Raw genomic sequence first — 25,563 nt, 5'->3', positions numbered from 1 at the left:
CCGATTACAGTTGTTTACAAAATAGTTTTCTGTAAAAACATTAAAACAACTGAATTGTCTATAAACATTTTAAGAGCTGCTGTGGACAAGGCTGATTTTATAACATTTAGTATGCGGCTATACATGCAGTAACTTTATTATGTACATCAACAACAACACAAAAAAAATTATCTATGCACTTTTTCGTCACAATATGTCCAACTGACTGCGCTAAAGGATATAACACTAACAAATTCAACATGAACAGTACCGTTAACATCAAGAAGCTTATATCTAATACACTGGAGATTGCACTATGACCATTAACTTGTAACAAAAAAAATATGACGTTTAATGACGCCTGTATGCTTTTTCATCCCTTTCACACCAACTTGTCAAGTTAGATGTGAAAGGAATAAAAAAACATACAGGCGTCACCAAATGTCATACTTTCTTGTTACAAGTCAATGGTCACAGTGCAATCTCCAGTCATCCAGTGTATTAGATATAAGCTTCTTGGTTAACATACGAAATGTATGTTTTATTCGGTACTATCTGAATAACAAAATATGGGACCGCTGCCGTGGGTGCTTGAGTAAAAAAATATATATAAAAGGAAGGCATTGAGGCGATCATTCCCACTCGGTTGTGGCGGGCGGTTTGGGCGTGAGGTCGTACAGCACCCGCGATATGCCCGGCACGCTCACCAGCTCCTTGCGCATTCTGTCCACCACCTGCATAACCAAATATTATCTTAACTATAATGATGAAAAGAAATTAAAAAAAATTATTGGTGGAATGTGATGTCATTATGTTGGAGGCGGTCAATTAGATTTTTTGTTTTAGTTTTTATATGATCACCTCATTCATAACAAATCCATACTAATATTATAAAGCTGAAAACAGTTAGTTTGACGCGCTAATCTCAGGAACCCGATTTGAAAATGATATTTCATCAAGCTAAGACCAACAGGAGCTGAGCACTGCGGGTAAAACCGCGGAGCACAGCTAGTAAAATATACTTTTAATAATTTATATTCCATTCTAACAAAATGCAAAAACTTAATAAAACACAATCATAGTCTCGCAACTTGTAACGTAACGCAAAAAACTGCACTGGGTATAGTACCACCGGCATTTGTGCGTGTATATGTGTGTGTGTGTGTGTCTGTCTGTCCACTACTCACGTCCTGCGGCATCACGTCGGAGCCGGGCAGCGCGGGCACGCCGGTCATGAAGTCCGCGGTGAGGAACGGGCGCAGCACGAGCGAGCGCTGGCAGGACGGCGCGCGCACGGCCGCGTCGCGGTCGAAGTGCACCGGGATCAGCACCACCGGCATTTGCGCTATACGCGGCGCGTAACCGCTCGACACTAACACCTGGTAAGGATTACAGAGATTGAGACACTTGACAACAATGTTGCGTAACACCGGCGTAAATTGTTTAACACCTGCGTAAGTTTTTATACAAACACCTCCGTAGTTGTACTAACACCTGCGTAAGTTATACTAACACCTCCGTAGTAGTACTAACGCCTGCGTAAGTTGTTATACTAACACCTGCGTATATTGTTATACTAACACCCGCGTAAGTTGTTATTCTAACACCGGCGTAAGTTATACTAACACCCGCGTAATTTGCTACACACCCGCGTAAGTTGTTATACTAACGCCCGCGTAATTTGTAACATTAACACCCGCGTAATTTATTATACTAACACCCGCGTAAGTTATACTACCACCCGCGTAACTCATTATACTAACACCCGCGTAATTTTAAAACACTAAACGCTTCAAACTAAGTGATTGGTTATTTACAAACACATTCCTCGCACATTATTGGTGGTAATGCACCCTAAGAGAGGCATTCGTCACTTGATAAAAAACTGCGTGCGGGTGGTATCGCACCATTATGAAGAGAAAAAAAACTGGGATATTAATTAACAACTACATACTTAGGAGAATGTAGTAAAAGAAGGAAAAAACTATTTTTACAAAAAAAAATGTTAAAATAAAATCGATTCGAAATCGAATTTCTAATTTGATAAGATATTAGAACAAAAGTTTTTATCAGGTCTTTTTCTATAACTTATTGATATAAATTCGTATTCAATACCTGTGTGGCCAAATCGTCCGCCTGCCGTATCGTCGATATGACTTGCTGCGTGAGGAACGTCGGCGTTATGTCCGTTATCTGTTCCTTTATCAGACCGCCGAACGCGTAGCACACCCTTTACAAGAATATATTTATCACATTCATTATTAATTACATAGGCAAAAAAAACAAGATTATAAACAAAACATTTTTTTTTATAAAAACGGGGCCCGTAAAGGCAAAAATGTATGGGATTGACATACGCCGCGTTAGATCACGTGGTCTATCTAATGCCAATCCCATACATTTTTCCTTTTCTAACTTCGTTATCGTTTTTTAATTGTTACTTTGTCTAAGGCCCCAGGCTTGTTATGTTATCTGTAAAATTTTCCAAAGTATAAGTTTGTTATCTAATATATTGATTGTAGAAAAATCTAAAAAAAAGTGTCTTTGTTGAAAATATATAGGATTTTAGCACCTTGCATTACTTACAACAATATCTATTATCTATTACATATTTAACCTGTATAAGTGTTTATTTTGAAAATATTCAATAAATAATTACAATATCTATGAAATTAACCTTTTCTAAAGCACCCGAACAATTATTTGCATAATAAAAAAAAGGTATGCGTGTACTAGAGTACACACGTAAGAAGTGAAACTTCTTTATGACCTTAAAAATGTCACGAGTATGGCGTAACGCAAAAATGTCACGCGTACGGCGTATCGCAAAAATGTCACGCGTATGGCGTAACGCAAAAATGTCACGCGTACGGCGTAACGCAAAAATGTCACGCGTACGGCGTAACGCAAAAATGTTACACAAAATTTTTGTCCAACCCCGATAAAGAAGTTTCACTTCAATAACATTACATACCTGTTAACATTGTGGCACACGCGCGGTATGATCCGCGCTAAGTACTGCATGTCCTTCCAGTCGGGCGGGTAGCGCTCCGTAGATAGCGCCACTGCATAGCTGTACGTGCGTCCATCACCTAGGTATAATATATTTAGTTATTTCTGCTTTGTAATATCATTGTTGCTACTGTGTCTGTACAACTTTATTAGCTTGAATAAATAAAAAATTCAAACACAAATCTACGCACGCAAACTATTGGGTGAAATTTAATACTCCCTGCATAATATGCAGTTGTAATAAAGTTATTTTTCACTATGTACTATGCGACAGTCACAACCAAAATCTAGCCATCAATTCACAAGGAAAATAAGTGCATGACGGTTTATAGAGTCTGGCCAGCCAAAGCTGAACCCAGTAAAAGGCGGCAAATTTAAAAAATATGAACCTGGTAACATCGGCTTAGTTAGGAAAAAAAAAATTTGATACTTTTGATATTCTTAGAGGTGATCATAGTATATGGGTACATTAGATACACAACAAATCAGGATTTAAAAGTTATTAAAGGATGTGGTAGCCCTGTCAATAAAACATTTGACTTATATTATTTTTTTTTGTATTTACTAATCATTGTAACTCTTGTATTTACTAATTATTATAAGCTGCCGCACAGCATTCTTTATAGTTTTACCCATATTTCAACACTAAAACCAATAATTTCGCAAATAATTTGAACCTTTTTCAACAAAACTTACAACTAACTACGCAGAAACGCCATGATAACATTCCAGATAGTGTGGCCCCTACAAAAAACACTTGGTTCAGCTTTGGCTGGCCAGACTCCATAATTCGCAATGTTTTTTTTTTTGTTGCTGGCACTCAACAAGTATAGTATCACTTTAGCGTGTATCGTGTTAATTTCTTTATTACTGGCCGTCAACAAAATATGATCGAACATCCCGTTCAAAATGTTTACAGGCCGCCAACAAAAAACCAAAGCACTCGTGACGTCACACGCCACACGCATGCTTCACTGAAGCGGTTCACGGTCGCGCACTGACTGTCTGAAACAGCTTCAGTCTGTCAGTCGGCGCGCGACCGCCGCGCGGTGCGCACGCACCTTGCACGCCGACGGAGCGCACGGGCAGCAGCGTGGCCACCAGCGGGCCGGTGGACGAGATGCGCCGCAGCTCCGCCTGCTCGGTGGCCGTCGTCGCGTTCGACACGCGCCCGAGCAGCGCGTGGCACTTGACGCACATGGACGCGTACTCGACCATTATCTTCACTATCACCTGGTGAAAAGATCAATAGCATGTTTATATGTGTAGAAAGTATATGTCATAAAAATGAATCGACATAAGTGTTTAACTCGAGAATAGATAATTATTTTTTTAACGTTGTTAAGGCACAATTATCATAAACAATCAGCTTAACAGTTACATAATATTATGCTACGTGTTATCACTCTGCACTGTTTTACAGAACAAAACATAAAACACCTACATATTGTATTCAACATAAAAATTTCTATTTTTTTAAACTACCCACATTTTCCTAAACAAACCGGGGGTTTCGTAACTTTTCGAATATTTGTAAATTAAAAGAAAATATATTTTCCTATCTCATTTTTTTCACAACTACCCGCACACCCCACACCCTGTATATAAGTACCTGCGTCTCAGCGAAGTCCCGGTCCGCGTAGGGCTCGTCCTGGCACAGCACGCGCACGGCCAGCCCGGGCCCGGGGAACGGTTGCCTTTCTACCAGCGCCGCGGGCAAGCCTAGTTCCGCGCCCAGGATGCGCACCTATGAAAGTTAATATACTTATTTATTTATTTATTAAGCTTTTTAACTGGATGAAAATGGTTTTTATGGCTGTATTGTTGCACTTTGGAAGTAGTTTCTTCTTGTTTAATGTTATAAAGGGTTGTTAAACATTAAGCTGTTTAATATGTGGCATTATCTATGCAATGCTCCTTACAGCTAAATAGACTGTTCACTCTTCAACAGCTATACACAGGGTGCCCACTAAACAAACCTAACAATATTTATTTATTTATTTATTCACACACATATCAAGCTAATAATTGAACAATATAACATCCTCCTGTAGTGAAAGAGAGGGAAGTATTATGTCGTCTCTTGCGCACGTGTAACGGTGACACAGCTCGCACAGCCCAGTTGGCTGCAGGCGGTCGGAGTGAGAGGACGTGCGCGTCTATGAGCCGATAATAGTGAAGGACATACACTACACTTCCTAAATAAGAAGTAAAAAAACTAAAACCCAACTACGACAAAAAACGACGCTGAAAAAGTATAAAACACGATTTTCAGAATACTGAACTGAACAAAGTTGCTAATGTAGTTGCAAGTAAATGGACACAGTAGACTCTACCAAGATGCCTTCGTTATAAATTGACAATAATGTCATACAATACTATTCTGAAGTATGCAATATTCCACTATGTAGAGATAAATTTTCATGTTCGGAAAACCGCAGTCACACGTTGACAAAGTGCTACGGTAGATAGGTATATGTAACGTGTGTCTACCTATGATATATAAAAAGCTTAGATACATTACCCGCTCTCTATTTTGGCAATAAAAAAAGTCAGCTAAGTGCCCGAGTTTCACTTAGTCACGCACAATTCAGCGTCGTGGCTGGACGTACTTTTAATAAATATTCATCTCTTTCTAATAACAGATAAGGCGTATGTTGACATCCATGTTGTTTCCCTTTCTCGGAGTGATCGGACGGAGTATAGGGCCATATAGTGCGTTAGTAAGTAGGTATGTATTAATTACGCTGTTTTTAGTGCAATGATGTTGGCGTATGCCGCGTCTACTAGTATAATACGAGTCATTGGTGTCTACACAATGTGCTCACCTCGTCCTTATGGAAGTCCTTGAGCGGTTCCACAACCCTACCACGGGCACGTAACGCCCGCACAAGCTCCGTGTCGTTGTGGTGCGTCTTGATTGTGGCCGCGTTGTTTGACGCCATCGATGACGCGGATTCGATTAGATCCGGTCGGAGAGTACCTTGCCCGAGGAGGACTTGGTCCTCTCTGAGAATACATAAAACATAGTATATTAGATAAAATATTATATATACTAGCGGTCCGCCCCGGCTTCGCCCGTGGTACATATTTACGTTTTCTCTACATAAGAACCATCCTCGTACTTCAAGGAATATAATTAAAAAAAAATATCGAAATCGGTTCAGCCGTTCTCAAGTTATGCGCTTACCAACACATTTTGGGATTCATTTTTATATTATAGACTAGCGTGGATGGTTTATTTCTCCATTTTGAGTAACTCTGACAATAACATCTTATAAATATCTATTGGACCCAAATACGGCTAGGCCTATAATAATACCCAACGTGTGTTCGCGGTTCTACAGAACAACGTCTATGGATAAAACTGAAAAATTAAGATTGTTTTTTTTCTACGTATTTTTCCAGGATAAAAAGTATCCTATTTTACGCCCAGGATAATAAGGTATAATTATACCAAGTTTCATCGAAATCGAACCGTTAGTTTTCACGTGATGTCTTCACATACATACAGACAGACAGACAGACAGACAGACAAAAATTTTTTTAATCACATATTTGGGTTTGGTATCGATCCAGTAACACCCCCTGCTATTTATTTTTTCAATATTTTTAATGTACAGAATTGACCCTTCTACAGATTTATTATATGTATAGATTACAATCACTCGAAACAAACCACACTTTCATCTTCCTCTTTCGTACTAAAACAACAATAACGTTCATTACATTCACACTGGTATGAAGCATCATTATAAAAACACAAACAAATCAAAACATTCCCAATTATAAACTTATAAACCGCCTATCACATCGCACATTCATCAGATATTCACCATAGTCAACGACTGGCCCGTTAAAAACAAGCAAAACTCAAACATTCCAAATTCAAATCCCCCTCCACTATGCACATTCAGCATAACTGGCCAGTAAAAACTCAAACATTCCAAATTCAAATCCCCCTCCACACACTGCACGTCGTTCAACATAACTGGCCAGTAACAAAAACTCAAACATTCCAAATTCAAATCCCCCTCCACTATGCACATTCAGCATAACTGGCCAGTAACAAAAACTCAAACATTCCAAATTCAAATCCCCCTCCACACACTGCACGTTCAACATAACTGGCCAGTAACAAAAACTCAAACATTCCAAATTCAAATCCCCCTCCACTATGCACATTCAGCATAACTGGCCAGTAACAAAAACTCAAACATTCCAAATTCAAATCCCCCTTCACACACTGCACGTTCAGCATAACTGGCCAGTAACAAAAACTCAAACATTCCCAATACCTGGCCAGTTACAAACAAATTCCAAATTCAAACGCCCATAAAGCGCATCACTCACTGCACGTTAAGCAGGTCGCGCACGGCCTGTTCCGCGACGCGCATGAACACGTCGCCGATGATCTTGCGCTTGTCCTCGGGCGCGGTGGTCTGGCAGAGCAGCGGCGTGTGCCGCGTGCGCCCGCCCGCCTCGCGCACTGTTGTGCTGCCTTGCCGGAACTGCGCAAATAATCATATTATAATATTAGTTTTCAAAGAAAAACCCGCATATCCGGGATTTACGGGTTAAAACTTATCCCGTTATGTGTTAATCCAAGTTACCCTCGATATGTGTGCTAAATTTAATTGTGATCGTTTCAGTAGAATTTGCGTAAAATAATAACAAACATACATACACATACATACATCCATCCTTACAAACTTTCACATTTATAATATTAGAAGTATGAAAAAAAAATTAATCAGATAGTAATTACAAATTGGTATTAACTATTAATGAACATAAAAAAAAATCGCAAATAGTTTTTTCTTGCTATAAAAAATTGAAACAATTTTTATATTCCGATAAATTCATGTAATAGTATGTACAGCAAAAGCGATATGCGATTTTTAAGGATTTGAAAATTTCCCAAAATATGAAAAATAACATAAGAATTACACTTATGTAACTTACCTGATGACCCGCATTTATGACGTGTAAACGGACTCCGAGCTCACGAAGACACCTCTCGACTTTGGCACTTTCGTTTTTACGCATGAAACCTGTAATAGATATTTATTTTTAAACTTTCTACATATGTATGTTACATTTCAATATATACTGAATTCACTCAATGAAAAAAGAAATTAAATATTAAAACTTTATATAAATAAATCATTATTTTATGGAGGGTAGTTATAAAATATAATAATTACCATTATCAATGTGCAGAGCGATAACCTGATCCTCTCGTAGGGCGGTTCTCAACAACGCAGCGCATACCGTCGAATCCACACCGCCGCTTACTAAAACCTGAGTAAAAGATAAACCAAAAACGATTAAAATCGTCAAAGTATTATTATTACTCAATCATCTAATTAAGCTTATAATGACTTAGCTTATATTATAATAACATTTTATGATCAATTTCTTATTTCTCTACGACTTAGCCACCACAAAACTACTTTCGAAGAATTGCAATAATTGTATCATGACAGGTATATTTATGAATAAGAATTATAAAAATATATGTATAATTAATAATCAAAAATCAGATAATTGTAATTGTTCAAAATAAGATCCAGGTAATCGTAAATATCCTATAAAAAAAAAGACAGGTTGCACTCCGGGAGTGCCGGCAGAAGTGAAAACTTGATTATTAACGTTCAGCATGTTTGATATTTTGGAATGGTATCCGTCTTACGCTTTTTCGATCAGGTCACGTGTCCTGACGCGATTTTAAGATTTTATACCCATTACAGAAAAAGTGCTCAACGCCGCTAAAGAAGTTTTCACTTCAAAAATGTGTTATTATATACTCACAAGCACTTTATTATCGCCAACCGTATCGCGTATGTACTGCACGCACGCGTCGCGACGCGAGCGAAGCGTGAACGTGCGCGACATGCCCGCTATGTCGAATAGAAAGTTCGACAGCATCTGCTTGCCTTTGGGCGTTAGATCCACCTGAATATTGAATAAATTATTAGAAAAAGACAAGGATGAATAATATATAATGTATACTTAAATATCCGTTTTTATCCAAACTATCGGTCAGCCCCGGCTTCGCCCGTGGTGGTACGTACATATTTCGCAATAAAAGTAAATTTCTTTCTCAGGGTCTAAAGATTATCTGTGCCAAATTTCATCAAAATCGGTCCAGTAGTTTATGCGTGAAAACCATACATACATACAAACCTTTCCTCTTTATAATATTAGTATAAGTATAGATATTAGACTTACTCAAAATTTTGTCAGAAGCAAAACTCTGCCTACGTGTCTTTAAGGCAGAGTTTTCTAATAAGCTTACACAATAGTGAATAGACTATGAACCTTATGGCCACGACATAAGGTTTAAATTTGAATGAACGTATTACACAACACTCGGAACATTATTGACGACCTTTTAATGGGCGATTTTAGTTTACTTGTTACTATGTCATACTTTATTTGCCGATTGTGAGTTAAGTTGTCTACATATCTATCTTTTATATTTTTCATTAAAATGTTACTGCTAAAAATGAGTTTTTATATTATTCCAATAAAATTTACCTCCGGATGAAACTGTACACCATACAGTCGCATCTGCTCATTGTATATCGCCGCAATCAAGTGGTTGGACGATTGTGCACCGACGCGGAATCGATCCCCGACCTTTTGCACGCTGTCCCCGTGAGTTAGAAGCACTGGCTGGAGTTTTTCTAAGCGGCTGTGAAATGTGAATGGATTTTGAGAAAAAAAACAAAGAAAAAAAAGACGGGTTGCGCTCCGGGAGTGCCGGCAGAAGTGAAAACTTGATTATTAACGTTGAGCATGTTTGATATTTTGGAATGGTATCCGTCTTACGCTTTTTCGATCAGGTCACGTGTCCTGACGCGAGTTTAGGATTTTATACCCATTACAGAAAAAGTGCTCAACGCCGCTAAAGAAGTTTTCACTTCAAAAATCTAGTTTGAAGTTTAACTCCTCGGAATCGACTTGACCAAATCTTATGAAAATTGATGTTTATATCGAGTAGGTAGTTAGGTAGGTTACATTTATTTCGTAACAATCGGACAACATTTATTTTTCATACCCCGAAGTAATAAGAGTAAGGTAAGAACAACGTTTGCTGGGACAGCAAGTATTTTTATAAAATCAAGAAACCCAACTGCTAAAAGATCTCTCAATCTACCAAAACTATGTTTGTCTCTTTCTACTTGCAGCATTCTATAGTTGTTATTCTTGTTTTTCTTTATTATTTCAGTTAATTTTATCAATTAACTAAAAATACTAATATATAATGTTCTTTTATTTAAAGCTATAAAACCAAGTATTTTAATGTATTACTTACTTGAACAAAGGGCATGTGGTTTCCACCTCCACCTCGTACTGTCCATCCTCTCGAGCTTCCTTGCGCAGTACGGAACCACCAAACTCCTTATTCAGCATTTGCATACCGTAGCATATTCCTGGAATAGTGAACAATTTTAAATACTTTTAAAAATATACGCTACAAGTTAATTTGACTGACTCTGACATTAAATTTAAACATAATACTATTGCTTTAACATAGATTATTGGGCGCGTTGAGAGTGAAATTTAAAGGTCGCGTCATGGCAATACCGTCACGTCATGCAATCAGCGACTATTTTGGTATCATTGAATCGTGCCGAAGAAGTTTCGCTTCTGACACGTGTGCTCGCCACACACGTTCTTTTTTATTTTCACTTACCTAAAACCGGCAATCCAATTTTGAATATATCCGCGTCATATCTCGGCGCGTCCTCCGCGTACACCGAGTTGGGCCCGCCCGATATGATGATCGCGCGGTAGCCGGCCTCCTTGAGGTGGTAGGCCGGCGTGTCGAGCGGGAGTATGTCCGATTCGACGCATAGCTCGCGCACTCGGCGGTCTATCACCTGTGGATGATTTTTACATTTTATTAAATAGGCTTTTATTAGGTTAGCATGCTCCATCCTAGAACACGCTTGTCGCTTTCCATCGGGCGAAGCGATGGTCAAATGCTAGCCTAATCATAATTAAAAAAATAATTTTATATAAACTCATGTATAGACTATTAAATAAATGTATTATTGACACAATAATATTTTCTTATTCAAACATATTAAAGCGTACAAAAGTAACGAAATGAATTGTCTATTGATTTTTTATAGAGAAGCCTTTTTTTTGTAAAAAAATATTTCTGTAAAAATCAGCCCATGTCATGCCCATTCAAATTATAGTCGAAGAGCATTTTTATGCCCACCTGCGATTTCAGTCACATTCTGGTAAAAAATAGTATGTGCTGATCCAGATTGAATGCTTATCTCTGTTCAAATTTCATACAAATTCAAACAGCTGTTTTTCATGAACGCGTACTAAACATTCATCCATCCTCACAAACTTTCAGACCACCAGAACAGATATTATGTTTTCGTACGTTTTCTTTACGGAATTATGTTTATTTTTATACACTAATCAACCCTTAAACCACCCACACGTATGTATAATATTTCATAAGTCGCGACCTACGCTACGCATCGATTCAATTACACAACACAAGAGCACTAATTGAACGTTTAGAAACTTATCAATCACGTCAGGAAATAAATCGTTAGGTATATTTTTTGATACGTGTAACACACACGAAACTCGTTTCCATAATTAATAGGAGCGAATGTAATTACAACTTGTTTAAACTTAGCACGCTTTTTAGGTATTAGAAAAGTTGATTGCCAATAGTTTTTCTATTACCATGGATTTCAAATATAAATATATAACATATATAACTGAACTCTATTGTAACAATTCAAATAAAAACCGGCTTACAGTTTTCCCCAATCATATTTTTTTGAATTGATTTACTAGTAAATTTTTGTAAGGAGTACTTTAAGGGGGCGCATAAAGCAAAATAACCAATCTTCTATTAGATGATACGTGTAATACGCAAGACCAAATCTAAAAAATAAAATATATATCAAACTAGATGATATGTTCAACGATTCTGTTTAATCAAAAACTTAAAATATTAAAATTTACTCGATAAAAAAAAATCACCAAGTTAGCTCTAATTTTCACACTTTTACGTTTTCTACTTGACATGGTAATACTTATTATGATTTTTTTTTCATAAACAATTATATTAAAACATTTGCAAGATATTTGTCAGAGCATTTTGTGTAATTACTTTTAGTTTTGGTTTTATCTGCGATAAACCACTTTTGGCGCTCTTTTTTTCTCGAGATAAACGTTTGATTTTGTCACGATAAAAGTGGGTTATCGCAGATAAAACCAAAACTAAAAGTAATTACACAAAATGCTCTGACAAATATCTTGCAAATGTTTTAATATAATTGTTCATGAAAAAAAAATCATAATAAGTATTACCATGTCAAGTAGAAAACGTAAAAGTGTGAAAATTAGAGCTAACTTGGTGATTTTTTTTTTATCGAGTAAATTTTAATATTTTAAGTTTTTGATTAAACAGAATCGTTGAACATATCATCTAGTTTGATATATATTTTATTTTTTAGATTTGGTCTTGCATATTACACGTATCATCTAATAGAAGATTGGTTATTTTGCTTTATGCGCCCCCTTAAGTATTTAAACTAAAATCAAAAAAATGTTTCCAGCTGTCAAAAAAAAACTTAGATTGGATTATAACTTGTATTTTATCACAATTTTACCAAAATTAGAATACCAATGATAAGAAATATAAAAAAAAGAAGATTAAGAGATACTGAACTTGTACTTGAATAGTGAACACATAATATAATAATACATAAGAGTTTGGGGTCAGAAAAGTCAAGATAAACATATTTGAATCTGAGATTTTGCTGTATTCTTACCCAATTATAAGATAAATTAATTTTAATATAATATCACGCTTTGAAAATTATTCTTCATTGTGTTGACTCTATTGGTTTTTAAATGAATATGAATCCTATAGAATTAAAAAAAAAAAAGATTATTTTATATGAGTTGCTACAACTAATTAATATTATTTATTTAACAATATTAGTGCAGATGGTGAAATGTTGAGATATCAATATAAATAGGAGATTCCTGTTTTTTTATATTGCAAGAAGTTAATTTTCGTATACGCACAATGTCCCATGCAAAATTGGCTAAACTTATTACTAGCTAAATTCGAATTTGTGCCTGTGCCAAGTGTGATATTCAATTAAGAGTTTATTAAATATAATATTTATTTCACACTGCAAAAAAATCCAATAAAAATGGCAAAAAAAAATTAATAGTGTTTGTTTTAGTAGCTTTTACAATGGATCTGGACAATCACAATTTATTTTTGTTTACATCTTATGTTCGCTTCGATTAAAAATAAATCATCAGAGAAAACATCCTTCATCCTTGACCATTGCTATCAAACACCACACCACACACTTATAAAATACTTCTTATAATAATACAAAGTCCTCCGCTGCATCTGTCTGTCTGTCTGTTCGTGATAAACTCAATAACTCTGGCACCAACTTTCATTCTGTTTTCACAATTAATGTATTGCTTGTTGTGGAATATTTTATCTTTTAGTACATATTTTTATTAAGTTTTAGACTCAACGGGTTAAGTTACAGGCTAACTTGCTTCTAGAGGAATAGAACTATATATTTATTTATTTTTTATCTACCTTTAATATATATTTTGTTAAGTAAGACTCAACGGGCGAAGCTGTCGTCAAAAAGCTCATAAAGCAAGTAAATATAAACAAAATAAAATTTATATAAGGTAGTAAACAAATACCTTCCCATACTGCGAGCCAGCGTCCAATATGGCCACCTTATCCCGCCCGAGCGCGGCGCCATTCGTCCCCCGGTACTGTCCCTCTGCGCTCGCTGTGTGCATTTCGCCGACCCGCCAGCAACACTGACCGAAATTATAAACAACGCTTGCTTATATGTTACATATTCAATAGCATAGACTATAGATAGTAGCGGCGTATGTACATTGTATACAGGTATATCAGCTTGGTGGTTAGGTAATTAATTGGTAATTTTATTTGATTTGTTATTAAGTATTTATTGATGGGATTGATGTGAAGTTTAGTGGAAGAAGAATTAGCGGAAGCTTCATTTAACATTGTATACTAGTTATATTTTTTAAAAGTATTTTTTTAACAAGCCTGGTTGAACACTTGCTGGTCTAACAATTAATTAAATAAATATTACACATAGTTGAATACAAAATATATGTAGATTGAGGATATTTCACAAGTTTTTTAACCCAAGTTGAAATTACCCAAACAAAACTGTAAGAATGTAACTGAAAGACATGTTAAAAAATTCTATGTAACAAACCATTTTTTAAGTGTAATAAGTTAAAAATTCTACAACTTCTACTTCCAATCAATAAGAAAAAATATCCAAGTACATTTCAATAAATTTGTATAGTGAGTTAGAGACACATTACTTCTTCATTTTTTTGTATTTCGTTGTATGAGTGAATGAGCAACTTTAGTAGCATTAATTAAAAATATATTAATAGCATGAAAAAAAAATTATTACAACACATTCAACCTACAACAATTGAGTTTTTGACACACATCTGTCTAAATACACAAAAAAAAATTAAAGCCCTACCTTATTAAATAGGTTTTTAAATCCAAACATCACACAAACGCCACACCACACTACCAATTGTCATTTTCAACGAAATACAAGTCATTTGGTCCCAAAAATAGTTTCAAAAAGTCTTTGTTATTGCACAAAATAACAAATAATGCACTCAGTTTTCTCTTGTATCAAACAGTACTGTGCACAAATGTGTCGGCATTGTGAGTGGATATATTTAGAACTTCCCACATGATGCTTCAGTGTAAATCTATAAACATATAATCCACGATGACATCGTACATGGAGTTTAGAAGTCTTCACGTTATGTATTGTTTTGTAACTATGGCCTTTATGTACACTATTTACTTTTAATTATAAAGATTATAATGTTGACTGTGTGGTTACAATATTATATTAGAAATTTTTTAAAAGTTGCGGTTTTAGTGGGATTTATTTAAGATTGGTTTTTACTAGTATTCATTCAATATAGAAATCAAAAATCTAATTAGAAAAAAATATTATTAAACAATTAGAATAACATTTCTATACTTACAAACAAATGTCCCATTTCCATTCATCTATTTTAAACTAATTGATAAATATGAACTTTTTAATAGTTAGTAATAGTATAATTAGTAATATTTATATATTGTATATAATTCATTTGATTTGTTTTGTTTTAATGCATTAAATTTTTTAATGAAAATGTAAAATATTAATAAAATTGATGAATGCCAATTAAAATAAAGCAAATGATAACTTTACCTTTTTGAAAGACTGCTTATCTTAAAATCCCTATTTATCAAGTTGTTGTGCCTAAGAGAGGTTACAAAAATATGGTTATCACCACATTGTTGACATCATTTGAACTAGGACCTTGTCTATGATGTAATATAAGATTAATAAATTATGTATACAATTCGCAAATAATCTACGATTGGCACAATTACACCATTTACGACTTACTTTTAATGAATTATACTATTTATATTTAACAAAGACTGTAAAACCAACCTTTCTGAATAAACAAAACATGCTTGGTCCACATTACAAAGTACCAAATATCATCTAGTAAGGCAAAATCAGATGATGGAGATCGAATGATAACAAAAACAGATAACAACGAGATAAATTTCAGCATTTTGCAGATTTCAGTCTAATCTCCAAGTTGAACGACACTCGACATTGTAAATTTTGTACTGCGAAACAAATGTTTTTATCGTAATCTTTGAGTCATAACGTGGTGGCTTAGTGTATAATGTTATGTGTTAGATATCGATGGCATATTTACAACAAGTTATTGTAAAGTGAATGAGAAAACGCGAGTAAAACCGGGCTTTGACATTACCAACATTTTAGGTCAAGATTAAAGTCATAAGTCATATCACTATACGAAATCTCATACCGCTTTTATTAATTATTAATGCATTTTTCTCACCTATCAGAAATATTCAATATTTTAAGAGGATATATTCATGGAAAACACGAATAAATGTGATTCTCCATCCAGCACTACGAATACAAAATTTTAGTACTAACAATTATTAACCTTTGAATGAAGGTGGCGCCACTTTTAACCACTGATTGTCAATGCGTTCAATATTATTAATTTTTAAAAAGTTATTTGATAGTCAGTGGATCATTTCCATTTTATACAACTTAAATTTAAATTCCGTAAGATTAATTTTATTGTTAAAAATCAAATACCTTTGTCAATTACCACAATAAAGTTGTTCATCATTATAATATAGTTTTACTTTATATAATAAACTTGAACGCATCCTTTCGGTTCTGCGTGTCATTGAACACGATTCGTTCTGCACTAAGGTTTCACGAAAATATTAATTTTATTTAATTTTTTAATTAATTTAAGACATTTAAAAATACTAAAACACTAAACTAGAATTCTTATTCTGAAAGATACAATTTATAAAAATAGTATACATATTTTTTTTACATATAGAACTGATTCATTGAACTTAGAATTTTCCTTTTTACGGCTTTGCATTATAGGGCTAAAAATTATAATTATCTGTATTTCATATTGTTATGGTGACTCCGTGACTTGTAGAATAAAATTTCATAAAATTTTAAAATAAATTAGTGTTTATCTCCTCCTAATAAACACAGGTTATTTCCTTAATACCGCGAGTTTTTCAATAATAAGAAAACAAAATGCCTGATCATTTAGGAGATGATATGCGAAAAGTTAAAGATGACAAAGAAGAACCTGAAAAAGAAATCAAATGTAAGACTATCTATTATTCTCTTTTAAATTGTGTTTTATTTTCGTTTCATTTGTTCTTTAAATAACAATCTCGTTGCAACTTTTCAGCCCTCGATGAAGGAGACATTGCACTCTTAAAATCATATGTAAGTTTTATCATCTTTATAGTAAATTACAGCCTATTAATATGCACATTAATAATAAGCTATATTTCATACCTTAGGGACAAGGTCAATACACAAAGATCATCAAGGAAGTGGAAGAAGGCATCCAAACAGTGATGAAGAGGGTCAATGAACTGACTGGTATCAAGGAGTCAGACACAGGGTTAGCGCCGCCTGCTTTATGGGATTTAGCAGCTGATAAACAGACATTACAAAATGAACAACCGTTACAGGTATTTTTCATACCTTATATTCAGAGCCTACTACAATATACCTTATTCAAGTAGCGGCTAAAGATTGTCTTTAAACTTCAAATTTCAGTGACCTATTATTATAAAAATGTTTTTAGTCACTTTATGCTAGAGTGGAAAGTGGTATCTGTTAATACAAGTTTAAATAACATGTACTACATGATTATTTTACCAGCAATAAGTACAGTATAATAGTACCTTGTGTTTTAAATATAAATTAATAACTCAGGCCCTGGAATCACAGACACAATAGAAAATCTATTGTGTCGTGGACCGATCGGGCCGTTCGGGGCTCAATGGGTTAATACAATAAATTAATAAAATAATGAAACTATTTCTATAACGATAAACTAATACTTCAACAGGTAGCAAGATGTACAAAGATAATCAACGCTGATTCAAATGATCCCAAATACATAATCAACGTGAAGCAATTCGCAAAGTTTGTTGTGGACCTCGCAGACTCTGTCGCTCCTACTGATATTGAAGAGGGTATGCGAGTTGGGTAAGTTATAAGGATCTTTTTACCAGTTTCATGTTTTTAGTTTATTTAGTTGCAGTAAACAAGAAATCTCACATTTTACTTAAAATTTACTAGCTACTAAATTGGCTTTTTATGTTATACATATTTGTTAGTCGTTCTGAAATAAAATATGTATTGAAATTTGAAACAATATATTATTGAATGCAATTTAATACAAAAATACAGGCATGTTTTTATAATTTGGTCTGTTATATTTAATTTGCTTACACAAGATTTACCACAAACACTAGGGCGGTCGTACACGGACTGCTTCAAGCAGCAGAGATCGACTGCTTGAAGGCACAACTACCGCCAACCGCAGTTGGTAGCGATAGCTCGAGCAGTCAATGACTGACTGCTTAAGCAGTCCGTTAACTGCTGGAGCTGTCCGTGTACGGCCGGTCTTAGGGTTTTTATAATAATTTTGGAGACACAGTACATGAAATCTGTTTTGAGTAAACAGTTGTTCAAAAACATGTCTCCTACAGTAAAGTTCACTGCGAAGAGCTCAATACAATGAGTATTGTAATTGGGATATTACTTTGAACTATAATCTACTGATTTCAATAATATGTAGTTTTTGTATCAGTATAGAACAAAATGTTGCTAATAAGTAACAGAACTGTTATAAGATCAAATACTTGGTAATAAATTAAACTATAACATTGTAATAAAGCCTTTTTCAATGAACATAAAGTGTAATAAAAAATAGAGTGTATGCCGAGCACACGTGTCAGAAGTGAAACTTCTTTGGCAAGATTCAAAGATACCAACATCGTCGCTTTATTCTGTGACGTGACTGACTGTATTGCCATGACTTGACCCTGATATTTTACTCTCAACGCGTCTAAAGAAGTTTTCACTTTAAAATTGTCAAAGAAGAACTTTTTCTTTGAATAATTTCGATGAATTATTCTAGTTCTGTTTAATTATAAGAATAATTAAATATCATCAAAGATAATCCCGTATTTAATATTCATTTTATTTTCATACAATTTTACACATTATACTTAAAGTAGAGCCATTTTAATAGGCAACATTTGACAGTTCAACAAAATTCAACAACGTAACCTAGTAACGACGACATAGAATAACATGATATTTCGTTTTGTTAGAACTGCACATTTGCTTAACTTTTTTCAATTACGATTACATATTTATAATAATAATGACCGATACAAGTAATTTTAGGATTTGGTTTTACTGATAAACCATTCTAAACATAATAAACAATTTCTGATTTAAAGAACTGACGTTGCTACAATTTTGTGTCAATAAACCTTTTTTCTTTTTAAATACCAGAGACGTTACTCTAATAATCGAAATCTGACATCTAGAATCGAATGCATTGATTACTTGGGAATAAAAATCATCATAAATTATTGACATGTGTTTCAAGTTCGATTGACAAATGTTTCAAGTCCGTATCGTTTAATTCACTTTAATCGATGTTTTTAAGCAGGTTACCACCCTATGAAGATAAAATTGATAGACGTCAAATGTTGCCTATTAAATTGGCTCGACTATAATGAAATCAAACTAAAATACCCTGGAATAATATTCACGTAATATTTATAACAGCGTCGATCGCAACAAGTACCAAATCCACATACCGCTACCCCCCAAAATCGACCCCACGGTCACCATGATGCAAGTGGAAGAGAAGCCAGATGTGACCTACATTCAGACCTATTCTTTTCATAAACTTTTTAGTTTATACACATTAAATTGAGATCAAACTAAAACACCCTGGAATAATAATCACGTAATATTTATAACAGCGTCGATCGCAACAAGTACCAAATCCACATACCGCTACCCCCCAAAATCGACCCCACGGTCACCATGATGCAGGTTGAAGAGAAGCCAGATGTGACCTACATTCAGACCTATTCTTTTCATAAACTTTTTAGTTTATACACATTAAATTGAGATCAAACTAAAACACCCTGAAATAATATTCACTTAATATTTATAACAGCGTCGATCGCAACAAGTATCAAATCCACATACCGCTGCCCCCCAAAATCGACCCCACGGTCACCATGATGCAGGTAGAAGAGAAGCCAGATGTGACGTACAGTGATGTGGGCGGCTGTAAGGAGCAAATTGAGAAACTGAGGGAAGTAGTTGAGACTCCGCTGTTGCATGTAAGTAGAAGTTCTTAGATTATGATGAATAGTGTAAGTACTTATTGTCTATACTGTATAGTAAACTAGCTTTCCGCCCGCGGCTTCGCCCGCTTTGTCTAAAACATAATTATATACTAAAACCTTCCTCTTGAATCACTATATCTATTAAAAAAAACCGCATCAAAATCCGTTGCGTAGTTTTAAAGATTTAAGCATACATAGGGACATAGAGACAGAGAAAGCGACTTTGTTTTATACTATGTAGTGATTAATAGTTTTATGTTAAGATTGTTGTATTTATAATTTAACTTTAAATTTAACTAGCTGCGCTTCGTGGTTTCGCCCGCAATGCTCCGCTCCTGTTGGTCTTAGCGTAATGATATAGGCCTATAGCCTTCCTCGATAAATGGCCTATCTAACACCGAAATAATGCAAATCGGACTAGTAGTTCCTGAGATTAGCATGTTCAAACAAAAAAACTCTTCAGCTATATTATTATAGAATATAGATAGACTTTACACATTACATAAACCATTTTTATTTAAATCTCTTTTTGACCCTACAGCCGGAGAAATTCGTGAAGCTAGGTATCGAGCCACCAAAGGGTGTGTTACTATTCGGACCGCCCGGTACCGGCAAGACGTTGTGCGCGAGAGCAGTCGCTAACAGAACTGATGCTTGCTTCATTAGAGTTATCGGTAAGTGTTATTATATAAATTTATAAAGAATAGAAAAAGTTCGATCACGAGGCGGGACTTGAACCCGCATCCCGCATCGTGGTGTGTCCCTAAGATACATAAAACTGAAAGAATAGAATAAATTCGATTGCTCTGGCGGGTCACGATTGGCTGAATTGTTCAGGCATCCGCCCCGGAATGGCGCGAAAGGATGCGGGTTCGAGTCCCGCCTCGTGATCGAATTTTTTCTATTCTTTATAAATTTATATTTATAAAGCATTTGAATGCCTTAAAATAATAAATATCAATTTCAACAAGTGTTATTATCTTTCGACTGGTTCTGTAAAGTATGTACCTACCGGAGATTTCAGATTTAGTCATGTGGGTGATATTGCGCTTTTTTAAATATATTTTTTACATGTGGTGGCACAATATACAATATTGTTATGTGAGTCTTGCAATATACTGTATTGCAAGAGCGTCGTCATCAAAAATATGTTTTTTATATGTTATTTTATGTTTACTTTTTTTTAAAATGTTACTTACGTAATTTATGTTCTGGTGGCCAGATATAGGGTCGTAATATGGATCTACTGCCAAACTTCTAAATGATCATTAAATTATGTTTTCCATAACTATAGCTGAATACGCTAGTAAGGATTATAATTTAAAGTATTATGATATTTTTTTATAATGGTAAATAAAGCCTTGAGAAATTTAAGTGAAACAAAATGGAGAGTAAAGAAAGAGTACCGCACATGAACTTTGTCGGTGTTCTGATACAACTCTCCAACATTATTCCATCAATCACAATGAACAACTATATTGGTTTGAGTTCACCAATAAAGCTACACGTTGTGATACAAATTATTTATTTGGTTTTATATAGTACTAGCTGCGCCCCACGGTTTTACCCGCATTGATCCGCTAATTTGGTCTTAGCGTAGCGTTAGTTTACTATATTCATGTAAAATTTGAAGCAAATCCATGCAGTACTTTTTGAGTTTAGCCCGGACATAAATACATACAAAAATTCAAAAACAATATTTTTGGCTTCGATTTCGATTGCGGATCACGCCCCAAGTTTTCTTTTAAGCAAAATTCAATGTACAGTTTTGACTTTCCTATGATTTTAGTATAATATGTACTTAGGTATAGATTTTAATAATCTACACTTAAAAATCTCATTTAACTTATTTATTTTTCATAGGTTCTGAGTTGGTACAAAAGTACGTAGGCGAAGGAGCGCGTATGGTGCGCGAGTTGTTCGAAATGGCGCGAAGCAAGAAGGCGTGTCTCATATTCTTTGATGAAATCGACGCTATTGGTGGAGCGAGGTGAGTGGTTCTTGTATTCAATGTGTTTTTTTTCTTTTTAGGTTAAAAAACTTGTGTATTTTTGTTCTGTTACGGTTTGGTTACTTACTTATTGTATATGTATAACTACAATATACTATTTAATAAAAACATGTTTAAGTATGTTACCAAAGATTAGACAACAAAGAACTCTTTTTAAATTACATACATTAAAAAGTTATCAAAAAAAATATAAATCGTTACAATATTGTATTCACTGAAAAGTGCTTCATATTGGTTGAAATGGTTGTTAATCATCTCAATAGATGGCGCGCGGTGTGTCCCTTCAGACACATAAAACTGAAAGAATAGAATAAATTCCATTGCTCTGGCGGGTCACGAGTGGCTGAGTTGGTCAGGCATCCGCCCCGGAATGGCGCGAATCCTTTCGCGCCATTCCGGGGCGGGTTCGAGTCCCGCCTCGTGATCGAATTTTTTCTATTCTTTATAAATTTGTAAGTTATCAAAAATCAACACTTTATTTTCTTCTTCGCCATCTTAGTCTAGCAGACTAGCCATCATTTATGACAATCAGCTCATGATATTATTAAACATGTAACTGTTTTTTTAATATTATGTATATCAATGTTTACATATTTTGTTTATTTAGTATGGAGAGTGTGGATATTCATTGTACTTGAATACAGTCACTGTATTGGCACAACTCTCCTATAATATAATAATTAAAATTACAATTTTCTTCTCTATTGGCACAAGTATTGCCAATAGGCATGAGGATTGTGGTACATTTGAGTGATCGTAACATTTTTTTAAATACTTATAAATAAATGAACAAATATATAGATTATATATAAATCTATTATAAGAAATTACACGCGAGGCCGGGTTAAATATTAGTTTGAATGTAATAAGAATGTACTGCAATTCTTCACAGCTCCCTAATTGATGTAGGTAGTTCATAACAAAACGCAGCAAGTCAACGACAATTAAGTGAGGGTAGTTTGGTCGAACGTCGTATAAACAACGTCCGAGCCCCTAGGCACGATTCGTACGAAAGCGCCACGAGTCAAAGGAACGCGGCATTTTATAGTATTCGACAGCTAAGCATGTTTTGACAGGAAATAGTGACAACTATTCATCCACAAAAATATTAAATCAAAATTTAGTTTAACACTATCTATATATTTATTCATTTATTTATTTTTATTTATAATACTTTGTACAAAAGGCGGCCTTGTTGCTACACAGCAACAAGTTACACAGTACAGTTTAAGCGATAACGCAAATATATAAAATAATTAAGTACATAATATATATCAATTTGTTTATTTCTTATGGAGAGTAAAGAAAGAACACCGCACGTGAGTATAGTCGGTGTTTTGATACAACTCTCCTATATAAAATATTTTTAAAATCACAATGTTTATATAATGGCACAAGTATTGCTAATAGGTAACAAGGTTGTGATACATTTTATATGATTTTTTTATAAATATCATTTGTAAGAGAAAAAAAAGAGACTGAACATTAACATTGTAAACTTATAAAGAAAACAATATGTATTTTTTGAGAAAGTTTTTAATGCATAAATTTAAGTATACATCAATATACAAATTTTTAAGACAAAAAAAATGTTTACAAGACGGATAATTTACACCTAATATATTATTTTTACATCAATTAGGGCTGATTTTTCAATCCTTGGTTAAAACTTATTCGTCGATTAATGTATAAAACTACCATTTTAAAAACGTATTCTAATTGCCCGTATTTATCAGTTTACGTGACATTTTAATATTATCATGTGATACTTTATTGGACGGATAAGTTTTATCCAAGCATTGAAAAATCGGCCCTTAAAGTTACGAGTACAATAAATACTTGTGATTCAGATTCGATGATGGGGCCGGTGGTGATAACGAAGTGCAGAGAACCATGTTGGAGTTGATCAACCAGCTTGATGGGTTCGACCCACGTGGTAACATTAAGGTTAGATTTAGATATGATATTAATATTATGGATATACATAGATATATAATATAGGGTGTTGTGATTGTTCGAAAAAATATAGTATACTTAAGTATAATATTTTCATTATCATATTTAGGTTTCGTTACTACAGTTTTATAATGTTGCTTACAAATAGCACAATTAATTAACAGGCTACAAACAAAACTTATAACATAGCCATAGCTTATTTATTGTGTATGATAATTATTTAATCACAATGCATTGTATCAATTTATTATGTTGTTACAAATTGTAAACTTGAAAGATTTGAAAGTATGAAATTATTATTAACAATGCAGAAAAAAAATTGTTTAGCAACTATTTTCGCTGACCCTACCCTCAAAACTAACTAAAAACTCCTATCCAGGTGTTAATGGCAACAAATCGTCCGGACACACTGGACCCGGCCCTCATGAGGCCCGGTCGTCTGGACCGCAAGGTGGAGTTCGGTCTCCCGGACCTCGAGGGTCGTGCGCATATATTCCGTATACACGCGAGGTCCATGAGCGTCGAGAGGGATATACGGTTTGATCTGTTGGCCAGATTGTGCCCTAATTCTACGGGCGCGGAGATTAGGTGAGTTTAAATGTGTTTTTAAATTAACATACATTAATCTGTATAGGTGAAATTAAGTTTAATTTGCTAGGGACTATAATGTTAGGCGTACTTTTAATGCAACACTTAATTATACTCTTAAAAACTAGTTGGCGTAATGTAACAACTAATAATACTATAATTTTTATAATAAAACTTTATGAAATAATGGTGGCATACCAATAAAATGAAAAATTCTTTATTTGGGACAAGACATTAAGGCCACTTACATGTTCATTCTAATATTTAATAAAAATATATATCTTTGTAAACATGTAACACATGTTTTCACAGTTTCCTGAATCCTGATACCTAAATTTGTTTACCTTGCCTGTCAGTTATAACGACAATGTATGAAAATTTACGTTATAAAATGTCAAATAAGCTATCAGGAATATTATCAGCAAGTCCTAAATGTCATTAATCAATATTTTGACGTGACAACGTCTTATAATTCGATAGAGCCGGCTGCACGCACGAAAAAACATGACTCATGCGGCGTTACCTCGCTCTGAGGCGTTCCATGTAAGGCTTGAAGTGCAAGCGAGAGCGCGGAACGAGTGACAAAGAAGCACAATCGGACGTTGTCACGTTCAACTATCGTCAGTAAACCGACTTTACAGACAACCAATTTTTTTTACAGGTCGGTATGTACCGAAGCGGGTATGTTCGCGATCCGCGCTCGCCGCAAAGTGGCCACAGAGAAGGATTTCCTAGAAGCAGTCAATAAGGTCATCAAGAGCTATGCCAAGTTCTCTGCTACTCCGAGATACATGACCTACAATTAATCTAGAATCAATATATTGTGAATTATTCATACATTAAATGATGTTTTATTTTTGAACACCTTGTACTTGTAAGTTATTTTGAATCAAGTTAATTAAAAATGTGTCGAGTTTGTTGGTAGACGGTAACTGAATTTATGTTTTCTTATACTAATAAAGTTCTTATTTCACGAAGTTATTTTAGTTATTACAGCTAATTATTTATTTAAAATATCAACGTTCGAAAACGTTACAGAATATATCATATTTGCTATCCATATTTTTATTTTTCACTAGCGGTCCGCCCCGGCTTCGCCCGTGGTACATATTTACGTTTTCTCTACATAAAAACCATCCTCGTACTTCAA

General features: G+C 34.5%; 2 protein-coding genes across 3 annotated transcripts; one reads left to right on the top strand and one right to left on the bottom strand.

The window, feature by feature from the left end:
- Nucleotides 1–477: 477 nt before the first annotated feature.
- On the bottom strand, nt 478–16,109 carry bur (GMP synthase burgundy). Of its 2 annotated transcripts, none has more exons than XM_090111546.1 (16): nt 15,976–16,109; nt 13,729–13,851; nt 10,697–10,883; nt 10,316–10,433; nt 9,535–9,691; nt 8,806–8,949; nt 8,199–8,295; nt 7,957–8,045; nt 7,345–7,502; nt 5,820–6,000; nt 4,604–4,738; nt 4,053–4,224; nt 2,954–3,071; nt 2,095–2,209; nt 1,167–1,358; nt 478–713 (listed from the first exon to the last, which is right to left on the bottom strand). In XM_090111546.1, the coding sequence occupies exons 2-16, from the start codon at nt 13,828–13,830 to the stop codon at nt 612–614; spliced, it is 2,067 nt and encodes a 688-aa protein (XP_089967672.1). In that variant the 5' UTR covers nt 13,831–13,851; nt 15,976–16,109; the 3' UTR covers nt 478–611. The 2 variants fall into 2 exon arrangements, with proteins under 2 accessions (XP_089967672.1, XP_089967671.1); XM_090111545.1 differs by lacking the exon at nt 15,976–16,109 and adding an exon at nt 14,565–14,609.
- A 464-nt stretch (nt 16,110–16,573) lies between these two features.
- On the top strand, nt 16,574–25,257 carry Rpt1 (26S proteasome regulatory subunit Rpt1). Its single transcript, XM_090111697.1, has 10 exons — nt 16,574–16,785; nt 16,873–16,910; nt 16,988–17,161; nt 17,545–17,684; nt 19,684–19,852; nt 20,400–20,532; nt 21,722–21,848; nt 23,720–23,816; nt 24,205–24,413; nt 25,075–25,257. The coding sequence occupies exons 1-10, from the start codon at nt 16,713–16,715 to the stop codon at nt 25,217–25,219; spliced, it is 1,305 nt and encodes a 434-aa protein (XP_089967823.1). The 5' UTR covers nt 16,574–16,712; the 3' UTR covers nt 25,220–25,257.
- The last annotated feature ends 306 nt before the right edge of the window (nt 25,258–25,563 follow it).

This window comes from Colias eurytheme, chromosome 17 (genome assembly GCF_061535395.1).
Source record: "Colias eurytheme isolate Ceu_HAF_F1 chromosome 17, ilColEury1 Martin Lab GWU primary, whole genome shotgun sequence".
NCBI lineage: Eukaryota > Metazoa > Arthropoda > Insecta > Lepidoptera > Pieridae > Colias > Colias eurytheme.
Note: the sequence above shows the minus strand (reverse complement) of the source record. Positions and strands in the feature narration are given on the sequence as shown.

What these genes read in the sequence shown, in the direction of transcription:
- bur (XM_090111545.1), bottom strand. Translation starts at nt 14,594, where the DNA reads ATGTTTGGATTTAAAAACCTATTTAATAAG. An exon ending in TTAAAAACCTATTTAATAAG is followed by an intron (nt 13,852 to 14,564) that starts GTAGGGCTTTAA and finishes AATTTCGGTCAG; the next exon opens with TGTTGCTGGCGGGTCGGCGA. An exon ending in TCATAAATGCGGGTCATCAG is followed by an intron (nt 7,503 to 7,956) that starts GTAAGTTACATA and finishes TTATTTGCGCAG; the next exon opens with TTCCGGCAAGGCAGCACAAC.
- Rpt1 (XM_090111697.1), top strand. Translation starts at nt 16,713, where the DNA reads ATGCCTGATCATTTAGGAGATGATATGCGAAAAGTTAAAGATGACAAA. An exon ending in AAAATGAACAACCGTTACAG is followed by an intron (nt 17,162 to 17,544) that starts GTATTTTTCATA and finishes ATACTTCAACAG; the next exon opens with GTAGCAAGATGTACAAAGAT. An exon ending in GACGCTATTGGTGGAGCGAG is followed by an intron (nt 21,849 to 23,719) that starts GTGAGTGGTTCT and finishes CTTGTGATTCAG; the next exon opens with ATTCGATGATGGGGCCGGTG.